This window comes from Arvicola amphibius, chromosome 3 (genome assembly GCF_903992535.2).
Source record: "Arvicola amphibius chromosome 3, mArvAmp1.2, whole genome shotgun sequence".
Taxonomy (NCBI): domain Eukaryota; kingdom Metazoa; phylum Chordata; class Mammalia; order Rodentia; family Cricetidae; genus Arvicola; species Arvicola amphibius.
The window spans coordinates 112,628,518-112,647,835 of record NC_052049.1 but is presented as its reverse complement, the minus strand read 5'-3'; the positions used below and the strand labels follow the sequence as shown (position 1 = coordinate 112,647,835).

General features: G+C 42.9%; 1 protein-coding gene across 5 annotated transcripts in view; it reads right to left on the bottom strand.

Moving 5' to 3' along the window:
• The window catches only part of Ddx6 (DEAD-box helicase 6), a 39,691-nt gene extending 20,797 nt beyond the window's left edge, over positions 1 to 18,894 (bottom strand). The window contains exons 1-4 of one of the 5 annotated variants that reach the window (XM_038322748.2): positions 18,733 to 18,894; positions 14,794 to 15,262; positions 11,494 to 11,557; positions 10,504 to 10,608 (exon numbers count right to left, since the gene is read on the bottom strand). In XM_038322748.2, the coding sequence (XP_038178676.1) occupies positions 10,504 to 10,608; positions 11,494 to 11,557; positions 14,794 to 14,990 (366 nt within the window). In that variant the 5' untranslated portion in view covers positions 14,991 to 15,262; positions 18,733 to 18,894. Of the gene's footprint in view, positions 1 to 10,503; positions 10,609 to 11,493; positions 11,558 to 14,793; positions 15,263 to 17,333; positions 17,353 to 17,698; positions 17,817 to 17,920; positions 18,047 to 18,396; positions 18,519 to 18,732 lie in introns of those variants that run through there. The other 4 variants (XM_038322751.2, XM_038322747.2, XM_038322746.2 and 1 more) reach the window with 4 other exon arrangements.
• Between the last annotated feature and the right edge of the window lie 424 nt (positions 18,895 to 19,318).

The following is a 19,318-nucleotide window of genomic DNA, read 5'->3' as shown; positions in this document are numbered from 1 at the left end:
AGGGAGTCAGATGCGATGGAGCCAGCCGCCAGGTCAGACATGCTGAATCTTTCCCGGTAAGACACCACTCGTGGTGTTACACAGATTATTAGATATGGGTTAGTCAAGATGTGAGTAAGAGGCTGAAACTAATGAGCCAGGCAGTGTTTAAATAAATACAATTTGTGTGTTGTTATTTTGGGTGTAAAGCAGCCGTGTGGGAGCCGGGCAGGACAAAAAGCAGGTCTGCCTGCAGCTCATTACTACAACAGCCCTGGCTGTCCTGGAACTCACACTGTAGACCAGACTGGCCTGAACTCAGATATCTTCCTCCCTCTGCCTCCCAAGTGCTGGGAATAAAGGTGTGTGCCATCACTGCGTCCCTCATTTTCACTTTTAAGCTTACTTTGTCTTGTGTTTTCAATAACCACAACGAAGGCAATACTTATTATCTGGGGCACAGGAAAGGATAACCAAGTTACTGAAAATTAAGCACACACAGAAATTAAAAGGGAAACAGACACAAATTAAGACAGAACACACACTGTTCTGCTACAGAATCCCTACAAATAGCCTGCTCACAAACCTGTCACTCAATAATGAGTTCTCGGTTTGCCAAGAGTATTGAAGACAAGGTGGTTAGAAAGCGTTCATGTAAAAATAAGTAAACTTTAGAAAAAAGATTTAAATTGATTTAGTTGTACATACGTGTGTCTGTGTGAGCATGTGCCATGTGTCCCTGCAAGAGTGTCAGAGTCCCTGGAGGTGCAATTACAGGCAGTTATGAGCCCAAGAGTTTTGGAGAAAGAAGCTTATTTTCCTTACAAAAGCTTCTTTTTCCCTTATTAATCTCAAGGTGAAAGCATAAGAAACATTCAGTGCTTGCTGGTTTGTTTCTTTCATGTGGACTTTCAGTCTGTAGTCCCAGATGGTCTCAAACTCCTGTACAGCCTCTTGTCTCAGCTTTTTGGGCACTAAGATTACAGGCAAGAGCTACAAAGTTCAGTGAAATACTTCAAACACAATGTTTTAGAAAACTGTATATTGTTTCAGCAGTCTTTAGCCTCCTCCCTGCCCCTCCCCCCACTCTCCACAATCCCTAGAAGAAACTAAGGGTAAAGAGGCCTGGCAGTGGCGGCACACTCCTTTAATCCCAGCACTTGGGAAGCAGAGGCAGGTGGATTTGTGTGTTTGAGGCCTGTCTGGTCTAAGAGTGAGTTCCAGGACAGCCAAGACACAGAGAAACCCTGCCTCAAAAAACATAAAAAAAAAAAAATTAAATTAAAATTAAAGGTATAGTATATAAAGAGTTTATTTTATAACTTAAAAGGATGAGAAAACAGGCAGATGAAATGGCTCAGTGAGTAATACAATATATGCCTGGATCCCATGAAGAAAGAGTTGTGGTCTGCCCCCACACACTTGCTCTTGGATGTGCATCACCACCCACACCTCTCCCCCCATATTTTGAAAACGTTCGGGAAAGTCAAAAGAATTGAGCCTGCTCAATGGTTCTAGAGCTCCAAATTAAGAACAATATTTTTGAATAAAAGGACAAATATAACAGCTTGCAAATTATACCAAATATACTTTATAGTATCTAAATTGAGACTAACCATCTATATATGGTTTTCTGGGGGAGGGAGCAAAGGGCTGCTTGTGCTCAAGGCTGGCCTCTTAACTTGCTATGTAGCACAAGATGGCCCTGATTCTCATCCTCCTGGTCTCCACTTCCCAAGTGCTAGGACTGCACCGAGTCACGAGTCACCTTTCTCCGTTTATATTTGGTGCTAGAGACCAAACCCAGGGTTTCAAACAGGCTGAGCAGGCACCCTACTAAGGCACTGACCAGGGGAAAAAAAAAAAGAAAAAAAATTTAAGTTTAAAAGAAAACCCCCAGAGCAGGCCAGTTGGAACCTCAGCAACTATTGGGAAGAAAGAAGGTAAAAGGCCATGGAATTTAAAGTGAGATACAGGGTGGACAAGCAGCCACATGGTGAACAGAGAAGCTTCAGAGAAAACGCAAGTAAGCCCAAACTGTTGGAGAAGCTGAGTGGTGAGGCCTACAACCCTAGGACTCAGGATGCAGCAGAAGTAGTTCCAAGGTCAGCACGGTCTTCAGAGTGAGTTCCGAGACAGCCAGGGCTACACAGAGAAATCCTGTCTCGAACCCCCCTCCCCAGGATACAGAAAGAAGAAAAATAGCCTCTTTCAAAACAAAGTTTTCACTAATCATCACTAAAATAAAAATTAAATGTCTTAAATGACGACAGATCACCAGTGTAGTATTTCTGAGATTACATTACTGAATGGTTCTGTTTGTTGCTTAAAAATATTACATGGGGACTTGTGTGATGGTTCAACAGATTTTTATCTTTTCTACATGTAACCCTGCTGACTTGGAGTTCCATACCCGAAAACATGCCCTCTGACTTCCATGTGTGTCTTAGAAAGTATGCACACACACACACATACACACAAAAAAAATTCTAGAAATTAAAAATAAAAATTAAAAAGAAATACAAAGTCCAGGGAGACAGAGCTTGCTAGGGTGGAAGTCCTTGAGACGACAACTCCTAAAGGCTGTCTTCTGACCTCCACATGTGTCACGGCAGCCGTATTCACAAAAATAAATGAAAATTTAAAAAAAATCCTAAGAGGTATCATATAGCATAATATACTATGCCACTGTAAAAAGACTAAATTCCGACTCATACTAGTTGATAAAGGCTAAGAAGCAGAATTTACAGGGGTAGGGATCGGTAGTGTACATCTTTAATCCTAGCACCAAGGCAAAGTCCGAAGAATCTCTGAGTTATAGCCAGTCAGAACTACATGCTAAGACCCTGGGTGGGATGGCTTTTCTTCACTTGCACTAAATCCTTTGTCTGGTGCATGACAGGCAAGCATCAATCACTGAGCTCTACTGAGAGGCTTTCCCCTCACTTTCTTTGAGACATTTATCGTGTTACTATGTCCCCTAGGCTATTATGAAATCATAAAACCCAGGCTATGGACTTTTAAAGTGTATATGCCTCATCATTCCACTACCAGGAATGTTTCTAGCAAATCTTAAAAGCTAAAAATGAGTTACTCAAGGTAGTTCAAGATTTTAATCCCAGTACTCAGGAGGCAGAGATAGGAGGACAGCCATGAGCCTAAGGTATTCTGGGTTATTAAGACACCATCTCAACAAAATAAATCAAAATGCTGAAAAATGCTGTTCCCCGCTAAGTGTCTGGTTCAAAGTGATAAAACAGGAAACTCCATCCATCTCTCATTTGGAAATAAACTATATGCAATGGATGGTTAAATATATTTCAACTACATACTTATATATTAGAAGGACATATACAACTTTAAGTTTCTAAAACTAAAAACCAACAAAATCCAAGAAAATACAGATTCACAATTATTGATATATGCCTATATCAATTACCAAAATAGTTCTATGGTTTTAAAATTATTACAGAAATAAGACACAAACAGTCATGACTTCCATTCCCTACCATCTTTCTTTTTTTAGAGACAGGAGCTCATGTAGCCCAGTTGAATCCTCTTATATAGCTGTGGATGACTGTGACCTTTTGATCCTCTTGAATGTTGGGATTGCAAGCATGCACCACTAGGCCTGGCTGACAATACCTTACCTGGTTAATGCGACACTGGTCATAAACCTGAGATTTTCCAGGCACGCTAGGCAAGCACCCTGTATCCCTAGTTCTTAATGACATATTTACTACCTATAAGTCACAGGCTACAGATGGGTGCCAGAGGGTCAGAATAAGACAGCTGTCAGACCATGAAAATGGTCCAATGATAATGCTTTTATTTCAGTTTCACAGACAGTACTAATGTCTGCTTACCATACACAGTACACAGTAAAGGAGTTAACAAGGCATGGCTTTGACCTTCTGGTCTTAATGGCTTTCTTCTGCTTTGAGACAATTTTCTATCAGAAGTTGCCATTATTGCCATAGGCTGAGGTTTGTAACAGGCTACCCACACACTACTTGATTCCGTAGCATTAAAAACATTAAGATGGGGGATGGGGATATAGCCCCATTCCCACATTGCAAAAGTTGGTTCTGGGAGTTTCTCAATGCTTAGCTACAAAATTTTAATTATTTTTATTTATTTTATATGTGTATGAATGTTTTGTCTCAAGTGTATCTGTTTGCCATATGTATGCCTAGAACTTGTGGAGGTCAGAAGAGGGCATCAGATCCCCTGGAACTGGAGTTACAGGTGGTTGTGAGCCATCATGTGGGTGCTGGGAATTGAACCTTGGTCCTCTGCAAGAGCAACCATTGCTCTTAACTACTGAGCTATCTCTCCAGCACCACTACAAAGTTCTTGAAAGGATACGGAATTCTGATGCTAACAGTAAGAAGTTTTCTGCCATGTGGTGGTGGTGCATGCTTTTAATCCCAGCACTGGGAGGCAGAGGAAGGCAGATTTCTGTGATTTCCAGGCCAGCCTGATCTACACAGTAAATTCCAGAACATCTAGGACTTTGACAGAGAAACTCTGTCTCGAAAAACAAAAAAGAAAAAAAAAACTTTCCATTTTTCTCTCAGCCATGGACCATCATCTCTGCCTCATCATATAAATTGAGAGGTGACTATTTGTTTAGTAATAGTATTTAACTAACATAACTAAGCACGAGGACCCGAGTTTGAATCCTTAAAACCCACATAAAAGCTAGGCCAAATCTGATAGTCTATATCTGTAATCCCTTAACTCTATGATGAGATGGGAGGTAGAGACAGAATCCTCAGGGTCCAGCTAGCCTGGCATGTACAGCTATTGGGGGCGGGACACAGGAGAGAGACCCCTACCCTAAAGTAAAAGACAAGGACTAACACCCAAAATTGTTCTCTGATCTTTACCCCTATCATACACAGAGTTCCCACCTCACAATCAGAACCTCCAAGTTAGTACAGAGCTAACCAGAGAAAAGCAGATTCCCAGGCCCCTTCCCAAGGAGGATGCTTTACCTTTAAAACAAAACCACTCTACAAACACGCAGGCAAAACACCCACATACGTAAAATTAAAAACTCTGGGAAAAAAAAAAAGAAACAACCGTAGTCTTAAATACGGAAAAAGACGATCATCATTTTCAGAAGGGAAATAAGAAAATGGCTAATAGAAGAGCACAGTGTCACAACATCTTTAATCCCAGCAGGAAGCAGGCAGGTCTGAGTTTGAGGCCAGCTTGGTTTACAGACTGAGTTCTAGTACAGCCAGGGCTACACAAAGAAACCCTGTCTTGAAAAATCAAAATAAAAAAAGGAGTAAGGGGCTGGAGAGATGGCTCAATAGTTAAGAGCACGGGCTGCTCTTCCAGAGGACCAAGGTTCAATTCCCAGCACCCACAAGGCCGCTCACAACTGTCTCTAACTCTAATTCTAGAGGAAGTGACACCCTCACACCAATGCTTATAGAAATAAAATTAAATTAATTGAAAAAAGAAAAAGTAAGGAATGAATATAGGTAGGTAAGAATGAGGTTTGATGGCCCATATCTGCAAGTGTAGCACTTGGGAGGCTAAGGCAGAAGGATCGTGAGTGAAAAGTCAGCTTAGCTATACAGCAAGATTCTGTGCAAAGAAAAATGAATAGTAGAAGACAGCCCATCATAAGGCTAGACTTTTAGATTAGGTGATGTGTAAATTTCTTTCTGGAACTAGAATTCTGATTTCTTAATTCTGAATGTTTCTAAATATCACTATTTTATGCTTTCCATAGAGGCTAGGTTTGATCCTCAGTATTGCATAAATTGGGTGTAAAGTTTAAGGTCATAGGGAATTCAAAGTCAGCCCCCTTTTGTCTAAAAATAATCTCTCTCTCTCTCTCTCTCTCTCTCTCTCTCTCTCACACACACACACACACGCACACACACACACAGAGGGGGGGGAGAGGGAGAGAGGGAGGGAGGTATGGTAGTCTACAGTTTTAACCCCAGCACCCTGGAGACAGAAGCAGCTGGGTCTGAGTTCAAGGCTAACCTAGTCTAGATAGTGAGTTCCAAGACAGCCAGAAAAACACAGGGAGACCCTGTCTCAAACCACAAAGAAGCTACACCCACCTTCTCACCTTTGGGCAATCACTAGCTGTATTTTTTTTTAAAGCAGTGGATTCTCAACCCTCCTAATGGTGTCACCCTTTAACAACATGGTTTCTCATTTTGTGGTGACCCCCAACCATAACATTATTTTGTCGCTACTTCATAACTGTAATTTTGCTGTTATGAATCATAATGCAAATCTCTGTGTTTTCTGATGGTCTCAGGCAACCCTGTGAAAGAGTTGTTTGACACCCTCCCCAAAGGAGCTAGTGACACATAGGTTAAAAAACACTTGGTATTGGCATAAGAACAGACAGGAGGACCAATGGAACCAAATAGAAGACCCGGATATCAATCCACACTTCTTCAAACACCTGATCTTTGACAAAGAAGCAAAAAAAAGTTTTTTGTTTTTTTTTTTTTTGAGACAGGGTTTCTCTGTATAGCTTTGGCTGTCCTGGAACTAGCTCTTGGAGATCAGCTGGGCTCAAACTTAGAGATCCGCCTGCCTCTGCCTCCCAAGTGCTGGGATTAAAAGCGTGCACCACCACCACCTGGCTCTGAGAGAAACAATTAATAAATGGGACCTCTTGAAACTGAAAAGCTTCTATAAAGCAATGGTCACGGTCAACAAGACAAAACAGCCTACAGAATGGGAAAAGATCTTCACTAACCCCACATCAGACAGAGGTCTGATCTCCAAAATATACAAAGAACTCAAACATAGAACTCTCAACAGAGGAACCTAAAATAGCTGAAAGACACTTAAGCAAATGTTCAACATCCTTAGTCATCAGAGAAATGCAAATCAAAACAACTCTGAGATTCCATCTTACACCTGTAAGAATGGCCAAGATCAAAAACACTGATGACAACTTATGCTGGAGAGGTTGTGGGGAAGAGGGAACACTTCAGCACTGCTAGTGGGAATGCAAGCTGGTACAACTCCTGTGGATGTCAGTGTGGTGATTTCTCAGAAAATTAGGAAACAACTTCCTCAAGATGCAGTAATACCACTTTTGGTATTACTCAATCGTCAAGGATGCTCAATCGTCAAGGATGCTCAATCGTGCCACAAGAACATATGCTCAACGATGTTCATAGCAGCTTTGTCATAGCCAGAACCTGGAAACAACCTAAATGCCCCTTGGTCAAAGAATGAATAAGAAAAATGTGGTACATTTACACAATGGAGTACTACACAGCAGAAAAAAAAGACAGCTTGAATTTCGCAGGAAAATGGATGGAGCTAGAAAACATTTTGAGTGAGGTAACCCAGACAGAGAAAGACAATTATCACGTGAACTCACTCATAGGTGGTTTTTAAACATAAAGCAAAGAAAACCAGCCTACAAACCACAATCCCAGAGAATTTAGACAACAATGAGGACATTAAGAGAGACTCACATTGATCTAATCTACATGGGAAGTAGAAAGTATAAAAAGACAAGATCTCCTGAGTAAATTGAGAGCATGGGGACCTTGGGGGAGGGTTGAAGGAGGGAGGTGAGAGGCAGGGAAGGGAGCAGAGAAAAATGTAGAGCTCAATAAATATCAATTAAAAAAAAGAAAACACCCACTGTCTTAGAAGACCACTTCTAGGCTGTCCTATCTTCATCGATATATAAAATGAGACTACCTCCAAATAAAAGGTGCCCATTGTATAAAATTAAAATTATCTGTTTTCAGCCAGGTGTGATGGTATACACCTTTAACCTTAGCTCTCAGGAGGCAGAGGCAAGTGGATCTCTGAGTTCGAGGCCAGCCTGGTCTTACAAAGAGAGTGCCAGCAGTTATACACAGAAACCCTGTCTCAAAAAAAAAAAAAAAAAAAATCAGTACTTCAAAGATTCCAAGGTCAGAACATAATAAGCATAAGATACATAATTCTAGTTATCATGTTATAACAAAAGGAACTGCTCAATAAAAATCAAGAGTTTAATCATAATATACATATATGAACCACCTTGATAGAGCCAAATTTGTAACAACTGAGCACACAGAAATGATTTTAAAGGCAATCCTGAGTCCACACAAATATACATGAAGCAGGAAGGAGAAAGGCTAGTGCTACATCTCAGTGTCAAGAGTGCTTGGCTAGTGTGACCAAGGTCCTGAGTTCAACTCCTAGCATCCCAAGACCCAGATACTCTTATAAAGGCACATATAGGGGCAGGTTCTTCTTTTCAGGGGCCAAACATGGAAGGACTGCTTGAGCTGAAACTTACAAGAAATTCACTACACCCTAGACCGATGAGATCAAGTCTCTGGATGCTAATTAAAAACTACAACAATCAGAAAGTTTTATGAAGAGAACATTTTCTTGGTCTTAAAGTATTCTCTAGAATGTTGGCTAGTTTTAAGGGAGGAACATAAAGTAGTTGTCATCATACATTATTAAATTAAAAAAAAAAACTTGAACAAGATAATCCAAACTAATGACATTACCAATCAGACTGTACACACCACTTTCAAATTCGATACCCTGAGAAACCTGTAACACAAGTTTTGCAGTATTTTTGCTGAGAAAGCATGACTTGAGCCTAATCACAGAGACCCATCAGAAATGTTTAAAAAATAAATGGAAGAGACTGGAGATGCAGCTCAATTGGTGGACTGCTCCCCCAGCATGCACACAACCCTGACTTTGATCCCCAGCACTATATAAATATAAAATTTTGCAAGTCTGTAACCCTAACTCCTCTTGTACAGAAGCATTAGAAGTTTAAGGTCATCCTTGACTACACAGAGTTTGAGGTCAGCCTGGGATACAAGAGATCCTGTTAAAAAAAAACAAAAAAACAGGACCAGCAAGATGATTCGGTAGAGGTAAGTCCTTGATGTTAGGTGCAACACCTGATCGGATCCCCAGAACCTACTTAGTAAAAAGAGAGCTGACTCCTGTAAGTTGTTCTCTGACCTCCACACATCCACACAAATATAAACATGTGTGTGCACACACAGAATATTAAAACAAAGTCCAGGGAGTGAACAGATGGTTTGGGTGTTAAAAACACTGGCTGCTCCTCCAGAGAGCCCAGATTTAATTCCCAGAATCCACATGGCAGTTCACACTTTTAACTCCAGTTCCAGGGATCCAACACCGTTGTCTGGCCTCCTTGGGCACTGCATGCACATGGCATATAGACACACACGCAGGCAAAACACTTGCACACATAAAATAAAATTAAATAAATTGACTGGGCATGGTGGTCCATGCCTTTAATCCCAGCCTGGCCTACAGAGAGAGTTCCAGGACAACCAAGGAGAAATCCTGTCTTAGGGAAGTAAGTATTAAAGCTGTCAAGCATCAACACAAAAGCTAGTGTGTGCACGCACAGACAATCCCTATTCTTAGGAAATATACACAAAGAGACTCACAAGAAAAGGGAGTGATTCTATAATTTAACCTGTAAAAATTCAAGAAAGATGCCAGGTGGTGGTGCACGCCTTTAATCCCAGCACTCGGGAGGCAGAGGCAGGAGGATCTCTATGAGTTCCAGGCCGGCCTAGTCTACAAGAGCTAGTTCCAGGATAGTCTCCAAAGCTATAGAGAAACACTGTCTTGAAAAACCAACAAGTTCTAGAAGCTGGAGAGATGGCTCAGCAGTTAAGAACACTGACTGCTTTTCCATAGGACTTGGGGTCAATTCCCAGCACCCACATGGCAGCTCACAACTGTCTCGCACAGACATACATACAGACAAAACACCAACACACATAAAATAAAAATAAATTTTATATAAAAATTATATATAAAATTGGGTAACATTTATGTTTATATAAATAAGTATAAAGTAAATTTATATATTTATGTTTATATTTCAAGAAAAAGCTGAGAGTGGCGATGTTTGCCTGTAATCCTAGACTTGGGAGGCCAAGGCAAGAAACAAGAGCTCAAAGCTGCACTTCCAATTCAAGGTTAGTATGGACTATATGGAATCCTGCTCCCCCCCACAAAAAAAAAAAAACACTAAAAAAGCTCAGAAAAATACTGTATACACACACAACCCCCCCCACGTCACACTATTCTCGTATGTTCCAAAAAAAAACAAAATCAAAAAAAAAAAAAAAAACAAAAAACACAAATAGGGGCTAGAGAGCTAGAGAGATTGCTCAGCAGTTAAGAGCACTGATTATGCTTCCAGGGGACACATCTTAATTACCAGCACACACATGGTGGCTAACCACCATCTTTTAACTCCAATTCTAGGGGATCTGAGGTCTTCTTCTTACTTCTGCAGGTACCAGACATATATGCAGACAAAACATACATGTAAATTTTGTTTGTCAAGAAAGGATCTTTGTAGACTGTCTGGAACTCACTCTAGACCTGGCTGGCCTCCTGAGTTCTGGGATTAAAGGCAGCTCTGTCCAGTAATAAAATGAATATTTTGCTGAAGTGCATAACGCATAATACATAACCTTCATGTAACATAAAGGGTAAACATACCTGAATAGGAGACGGCTTTTCCCAACCCATTTCAAAAATTCCCATTAGCAACTCCCGTTTCAAACAGTAATCTTCAAATTCATTTCCTTTTGTGGAGGTCACATCCTAATCAAACAAAACAATAAAATAAAATACAATCCTGGTTCTTTCATAGTTAGTATGCTTTAAAAAAAAAAGTGTCTGATGGACCTGAACCCTTTCTCCACTTCATCTTAAAAATACGTACTACTACTGCTTCAGTTTCTATTTCAACATTCCCTGGAGAAATACTCAACAAATACACATCACTTAAAAATGGAGCTTTGGGCTGGGTGGCGGCGCTGCACGACTTTAATCCCAGCATTCAGGAGGCGAGGGGGGGGAGGGCATTGGGGGTGATTTTCCATGAGTTCAAAGCCAGCCTGGTCTACCAAGTGAGTTCTAGAACAGGCTTCAAAACTACACAGAGAAACCCTGCCAAAAACAAAACATCAAAACAAACACACACCAAACAAAAGCAAAAAAGGAAATAAATATGTGCATATATGCATGCATGTGCGCGCATACACACTACTTAATATATCCAACATTATTATGTAATCCCAAAGACTGGTAGGAATCTTTTTTAGCAATCTAACATCTGTTAGCTACACAGTTTCAATAATTTCAAAATGCTTTAAGATTAAATATATATCACACGCACACACACAGCCCTTCCCCTAAATAGTGAAACCCTATTTGAAAAAACTAAAGATGCTATTTGCTAGCCTGGTGAGACATACCTAACTATATTCCCAGCACTACTGAGACTAAGAAAGGAGAACCTAGAGTTTGCAGTAAGCCTGATCTATCTATCTATCTATCTATCTATCTATCTATCTATCTATCTATAGATGACACTATCTCAAAATAAAACAAAACAAGGACTAAACACACGGTGTCACTTCATGCAACTACTTTACTTGTAATTGCCCCATTCTTCCATTTTTTTAATTCTACAACCCAACTTACCGAAGTTTTGATTCTTAGATCCTTTGGAGGGAGTTTTAAAGTCTTTTTCCAGTCATCACCAGGTCTAGAGAGAACACAGCAAACACAGTTATCACAAATCATAGCTTCCTCCTTAATACAAATCAAACGTCTCAACAGTACTACCCCTCTAAAAAAGCACAATAAGTTTAATACGCTCTACTTCATTAACAAGAAGGAGGGACACTCCTGTATTAACAAGTGTTAACTTCAGGGAACATGTTCTTTGGGAAATCATCTAAGGGGATAAATTTAACAGAAGGGCTGCCAGCATCCATCCTCCTCATCCTAAGATTAGAAGAACAAGTGTTTGTCAAAACACATTTTATTTGACCTACTAGTATTTAACTTTTTTTTAAATTAGCTATAAACATTTAACACCTAGATTTCATATAAAGGCTCAGTTTCTGGATCTTGAAAGACTGCCAAATCCACAACAATTCAGGGAAGCACACTTTGGCAATAATGTTTCAAGTTCTAGTATGGTAACAGTTCCGTAAAACTTAGTAACTACAGCCTTTTCTTCCTTCTTTTTTTAATGCTAAGAAATTAAACCCAGGCCCTTGAAAAAGCCAGGGAGTTGCCAATGGGCTACCTAGTAACCAGAAGATAAAATCGCCAAGTGATGCTTGTAAACAGTAAGCACCTTCTAACTTGGCACAGTACCCTATAGTCATCCAAGCCTCCGACTTCTGGTAACTAGCTAAGAGTCAGTAGTCCCAGCTACCCAGGAGAAAGAGGCAGAAAGACCACCCGAGCCATGGATGTTACAGGCTAGTCTGAACAACACAAAGACTTCGACTTAAAATAAAAAAGCACACAAAGTCTTGACGTTTCTATCAGAGGTTGCCTTGATTTTATTCCTTATTCCTTCTGTGATGGCTGTACCAATTATTCCCTCAACTGTCTACGCTCTCACATACAAACTGTGTCTAACAAGCTTATCAGAAATTTATATAATGATGTATGATGACACCCACCAGGTGATTCCAGCACCCAGGAGGTGAAGTAGGAGGTTTAGGAGTTCAAGATTACCCCTGGCTACATAGATACTTGGAGGCCAGTCTGAGCTACATGAAGTGCTGTCTCAAAAAAAAAGGCAAATAAGTAATTTATGTAAAATAGTACTAACAAAATAAGACCTGGAGACACTTGAAACTGTCCCCAGAGCACCCCGAAGGTTGATCTGTCTAACGCCAGAGCTTGCATTAAAAGCAAATAGCCAAACACAGGTACCTTTTTAAAAAAAATCTAAATAAAAACTTGCATCTATATATATAGCCCAGGCTGGCCTTGAACTCATGAACCTCTGCTTCTGCAGAAACCACTAAACACTAGATAATCACCTAATAAAATAGCTTTCGACACAAATTCAGCAATGCATAATATATAAAATATAATGCAAAAACTGGCTCATAGGAGCTGGAGAGAGATGACTCAGAGGTTAAGAGCACTGGCTGCTATTCCAGAGGACCTGAGTTCAATTCCCAGCAACCACATGGTGGCTCACAACCATCTGTAATGAGATCTGGTGCCCTCTTTCTGGCATGTGGGCATACATGCCAAAAGCATATTGTATGCATAATAAATAAATCTTTAAAAAAAACTGGCTCACAAATTACACTCAAATATAACTTAAAAGTGAGAAATCAAAGTGAGTAAACAGGTGAGGGAGATAAGTACTAAAGAGTTCTGAAACAGCTGACAAAACCCAGAACTCTTCTGAGATGATACACTTAGAAAATCCCAGAGGAAAAAAACTGTTACCCCAAATCAAAAATTTTAAGTGAACAACACTTTCATACTGAAGTGGACATCTGCCCTTAGGAACTGAAAGGAGCCTCAATTTTGCTTGCCAGTTTGTGTTAAAATAAACTACAATTTATAAAATATTCCCATCTCTATAGTAGTTAAAACCAATTCCACTGTGCCACTCATCCCAGCAACCAGGAGGCACAGGTAGGCAGATCTCCAAATTCCAGGCAAGCAGGTTACATAGTGTGGTACTGTATCAAAACAACAAAACAGTGGGAATTCTTCCAGACCGGCAATGACTCTCACAGCAATAATCTATATATTACAGTAGCCAGGGAAGACTACTTTTCCCTAGACAGACTCAGATTACAAAAACCATAATACAGTTCAAACTCAGGATGGTGACACACACCTATAATCGCAGCATTCACTCAGAGCAGGGGTACAAAGACATCATCTCAAAAACAAAACAAACAAAAAATAACACACAAACAAGTCAATAAACCAAGTATCACTTATATATGAAGACCTGTAGATGTTAAACCATTTTATGTATGTCTATATTTTTAACAGAAGCCCAACTTCCAATGGATGAAGTTTTACACGTTAAATCCTTATAAATCCATTTTTAGAATGACTGTTCCTTCGTCTCTCCCCCACCCCCAAGACAAAGGGTCTCTATAGTCCTGGCTGTCCCTGAACTCGCTTTGTAGACCAGGTTGGTCTGTAGCTCACAGAACTCCATCTGCCTCTGCCTCTTCCTCCCAAGTGCTGGGATTAAAGGCGTGCAGGCCTGCGTCACCATTACCATCCAGTTAGCCTCTGTCTTTAGAAACTGAAATAAGTCTGAATCTTTAAATCTGAGTTTTCAGGGGGCTGGTTAAGAGCACTGGTGTACGTTCAATTTCCCAGCACCCACCAGGAGGCTCACCACCACCCAACTCCAGTTTCAGTGGATCCAACCCACTTTTTTGGCCTTTATGGACACCAGGCAGGCACGTAGCATGGAGGCATACATGCAGGCGAAATGCCCATGCACATAAAATTTCAAAAAAATTCTTTTTGTTATTGCAAATAAATTTTATTTTTCAAACTTTCAAACAGCCTTTACCTGTTGTATAAACTAGGGCAAACTGCAGTGGTAACATTAGAAAGCCCCCCCTCACCTAAAAAGAAGAGTAGGGTGTGGGCCTCACACCTGTAACCCTAGCGCTTGGGAGACTTAAACAGGAAGACTGCCCAGGTCAGCATGGGCTACAGAGTAAACCTATCTCAAAAAACCAGACAGAATGGGGTAATTTTATTCACATTTATACAAACAGTACATTTATTTCTTAACACAGCAATCTATAGATACTTATGTTCATCACTTGCTGAGTTAATTATGGCAGAAATACATTATTCTATTACAAATACCTTCAGACCATGACAAAGTCATCTGCAATCAAAATGGTTAATTTAAGGCATTAAGTAGTCAACAAAAATAAAGAGAAACTGTGGTCTACAAGTTTTTCTTCTAACACTTACTTAATAGTGGCGGTCATGCTCTGTGCTTGCTGTTGAGTGCCGTTATTGATTGTGTTGGTGTTTTTCAACTGGTTCATCTGTTGCTGTGTCTGTGTGCCCCCTCCTCCAGGGCCACTGGGCTTCACAGGGCCCCTCAGCTGACCATTCTGACTGGACAGACCCATTATAACAGGGTTCTCTGTTCTGGCCGTGCTCATGCTTTGTTAACTGCAAAGGTGTCTCTTTCGAACTTCAAAATTTTTGAAAGTCAGTAGAGAAACTGTAATAACAGTTTATGAGGCTCTCCAAAATGAAGAGATAAATAAGTCTTGCTCAATATATGAGTCCTTTATTGCAATTCAGGCAAGCACCTGTAAGTCTCTGAACGGCAGGCAGCAGTAGTTAACTTGCTTTCATGCACTGAATCAACTCTTTATTTTTTTAAGCCCTCTAACAAGCTTGAAGTATATCTGAATTCACTCACTTCAATCTGAAACAAAGAAAAAAAATTCAATCAGCAACCAGCAAAGTCAGGGTGTAAAGCCATTCCCTTCTAAAGAACTCCTTTGCAATGTTTATCTTTTAAAGGATGACTAACAGCCACACTGGGCCAAAGCACTAGTTGACACAGGAAAGACTGAGTGAGGAGCTGCCTTAAAAACCCCATCTACAAGGACTCCAGCCTCACTTCAAATTTTCAAGATCAAAGTAAGCTAAAGAAAATGAGGCAGAAAGACACTACTGACAGAATTCAAGTTCACCGTCAAATAACAATCTGTTCTTCAATCTCCTCTGATAAATTCTCTCCAAGTCCTACAACCTCCAAAAACCATTACATTAATTGCATTAAGACTTGAAATATCACTCAATTTACTTAATGTAAATCTAGATTTAAACAAAGCAAGACAATTCACTAACATTTTTCTATTTCTGACAGCAACCAAGAGATTTTAAATGAAAAAAACTGCTTCCAATAATACAAAAAGGTTATCAGTTTCGACTACAGAAGTTTTTCTTTTTTTTAATTGAGCCTTTGTTCTTACCCAAATAAATGAAGTGGTCAAAAGATCTGTATGGAGCTGTCTACATGTAAGAAATCTTTTGCTTGAAAAATTCTAAGACCCCTCTAACTACCAAACCAAAACCCCTCAATACAAAAAACTGAGTGTTGCCTTTCAGTAACGTTTTTCAGAACGTATATCCTAATTTAAAATAACATTGTTTAAAAAAATGAAATTTTCTATAGTTAAGCGAGGAAAAAAACAAAACCCCCAGAGGGTTAAACAAAATCGAAGCTTTAATAAAATTCTCCCAAATCACCCAGAGTACCCAGTCTAATTTAGTTATTTTTAAGAAAAAACTGCAACTTCTATTTGTTCCTCAAATAGGATTCTCAAAATTTAATAAATAAAAGATTGCCAAGGACCAAAACATAAGCCCAACTCCTTTGGTTTATCTTTTAACCCCCTTACATTTAACCCTCTCGCAAAAGAAAAAAAAGAAAGAAAAGCCTAGCTTAATCGGTGCTATTTTTTGCCATGCACCAATGTATCCCAAACCCAAAATTTTAAAGTCAAAAGAGATCTCAAGTTTTGTTAGCAAACACTATGTTTGTTGAAACAACAACAACAAAAAACTTTATACACCGACTTGCTCACAAATGCTGCTTATCACACGAAGTTGTTTATCTGTTCTGGCAACAGCTATTTTTCGTACTGACAAGTCTGTATTATGATCAACAGTAGCAGGTAAGTCCAACAGGAAGGGTTACCTGTTTGCAAAGCACTAAGAGGATGAATATTAAACGACCATCATTACTGTCAATCAAACACAGTAAGACCTCCTATTGCCTTAAATCCAAAGTGAGCCTCCGATAGCTGCTCCCTTCTTAAACTGACACCTGCACTGCAGTTTTACGTCTCAGGAGAAAATATTCTTCCTACCCCTCCCCAGTTTAGATTGCAAGTTAGATTCCAACATTAAAAAAAAGAAAGGAAGAAAAGAAGGAAGGAAAGAAAGAAGAAAAGAGAGAGAGACAGAGAGAAAACAACCCCACGAAGGACCGTAGACTTAGTTGGGAGGAGCCCCTGGCGGAGTTAATTACGGCACTTCCCAGACCGCGGTTAGCAATTGACAGTTTCACACCCAAGACGTACCCATCAGCTCCAACAAGGGCTTTTGTTTGCAAATGCAGCGCAATTTCTCTAAGCCTCAGCAGGAAGTTAGAGTGGGGTTATTTTGAAGGAAAAGGGCGCTGTGGAAAAGGCAAGAGCCAAGCCAAGGACTGGAGTCCGGTAACCGTAGGGCACTAGTCCCTTGCCCCCTCCCCCAACCACACTCTCTTCAAACCCAGCTCCCTTGGATCAAAACGCCAAAGGGTTTGCTGCCCTGCAATCCTATCTGCGCCACAAGAGCCGCAACCAGCAGCTCCTCGAGTAGGAAACAATAGGGACTCCCCTCCGAAAGCCCGGAGAGAACCCCCAAATTGGAAAGCCTCTCCTTTCCTCTGAGCCACGGAGTCTCCCCCAAGCCCCCGGTACCCCGCGACCTGCAAGGCCTACTTGCACCCGAGCAGCTGCGGGTCCTCTCCTGGCCCCGGCTCCGGACCGCACAGTCCTGCCGCCCGGCACAGGGCCGCCGAGTCCCGGCCGCCGCGCCGTCCCCGCTGCCGGCTGCCACTCGGCTCGCCCCGAGCACTCCGCCGCTCCTCCTCCAGACCCCGCCGCGCACCGCATTCCTCGGTTCCACTCCTCTCCGCCTCCCCCGCTCCACTCAGCGGCCGCCCGCCCGTCCTCCCCCTCCACCCCCCGGCCGGGCCTGGACCTCGGGCCTCCGCCCCAAGCGCGCCCCGACGCCAGCCCGAGGGGCCTCCCCCGCGACCTCCATGGCCCTGCCGACCCCGACCACGCCGCCTCACCCCACATACCCCGCGGCTCGGGCCCGAGTCCTACCACCGAGGCCACTCCCGCTCCGCACCCTCGGTCCTTTATTGTTGACTCGAAGCTCCCAAAATGGCGGCGGCTCCTTCCTCCTCGGAAACCTCCGCCCGCCCCCACCCGGCCCCTCGCCGCTACGCCCGCCGCCCCGCCCCCGCCGCGCCGCCCGCGCCGCCGCTACCGCCGCCGCCGCCACTACCTCCCTACACTACCTCGGCCGCAGCCCGGTGTGTGGGCGCCCCCGAAGTCGCCGCGGGGCTGCGCTGACTCCGCTCCTCTGCCCCCTCCCTCGCCCGCCGTCGTCGCCGCCGCCTCCCTCCCTCTTCCCCAGCCTCTCCGCATGGCGGCGCACGGCGGCTCCTCCTCCACACAAGATGGCGAGAGCTCGGCTGCTGCAGCCGCCGCGGCGTCGCGGCTTCCTGGGCGCGGCGGCCGAGCCCTTTCCCTGACCCGACCGAGCTCGGGGAAACGTGGGGCCGCTTTCCGGGAAGGACGGACTGGAGGGAGGGCTTGCCTGCGGCGCGGAGGAGACCCAGCTGGGAAGCGAACCGTGGCCGGGGACAGTCGCCCCTGCCTCCGTGCCTCCGAAGCTGGCTGGCGGGCCGGGGCCGGCGGGGAGGGCTGCTGGCTGCTGAGCAAGGACGCGCTCGGAGGGCAGCCGGCGCGGGCTCGGCGCCGGGAAGCTGACCTGGGATGGCCGGGAGGCTGTCGCGAGGCCGGGGCGCACCTCCACCCGGGGACGCGCGGAAGTGGGGCCGGCGGGGCCCACGCTGCTGGGGAGCCCGCTCCCGGGGAAAGCGTGAGCCGGGAGCGCGCCCTCGGTCGTGGGTTACCGAGCCCAGAGTGCAGGCGAGGTCACCCTTTCTTCCTGCCTGGAGTGACACTCTTCTAGAAAGAAGGGCGGACCGCCTCTACGAGCGAGGACTCACTTATGGAAATGGGAAACCAGTAGATTCTCCCGCCTGACCCTCACTGCAGATACTTGTGCGTTTGTTTCTGTGATTTTCAGATCCTAGCGTCTTACCCTTAATAGAAAAAGCCGTCTTGTTCCAAGTAAAGTAAACATTTGGAGATAGAATCGAGCTGGGCCAAAGGGAAAGTGAAAACCTGGGGCCCACGCAGCTGGGAGGCGGAAATAAATGGCCAAACCATATGTGACAGTAGGTCTCCGTCCCGGAACACCGACTTAATGGGCCCTGAACAGTCAATAACTTAGTCACTGACTGGCAGCTCCCATTTTTTTCTTTTTCTTTTACTTTTTTTTTTTCCGCTGCGGCTTCCAACTTGAGACCAATCAGAGAAAGCCAAATCTGTTCTCTAAACCAATGACTCCCTGCTTCTAGCCCTCCTCCCGCTTTCTTTCCAACAACGTCCAATGAGAAAAAGCCTGAAGCCTTTCTTCCCTCCCACCCCAGTTTCTTTTACTTACTGTAGCGCTTATCTTTTTTCCCCCCTTAAGGGCTCAAGTCTTTACCAAACGTCGGTGGATGCTTACTTGACCCCATTGCCATAGCAAGCCCCGAACAAATAACAGCCTGTTGTCATTTGATTTAGTTCCATAAAGCAAAGACTGCCGCTTGTTGGCTTAAGACAGAATGTTGCAAAGTACC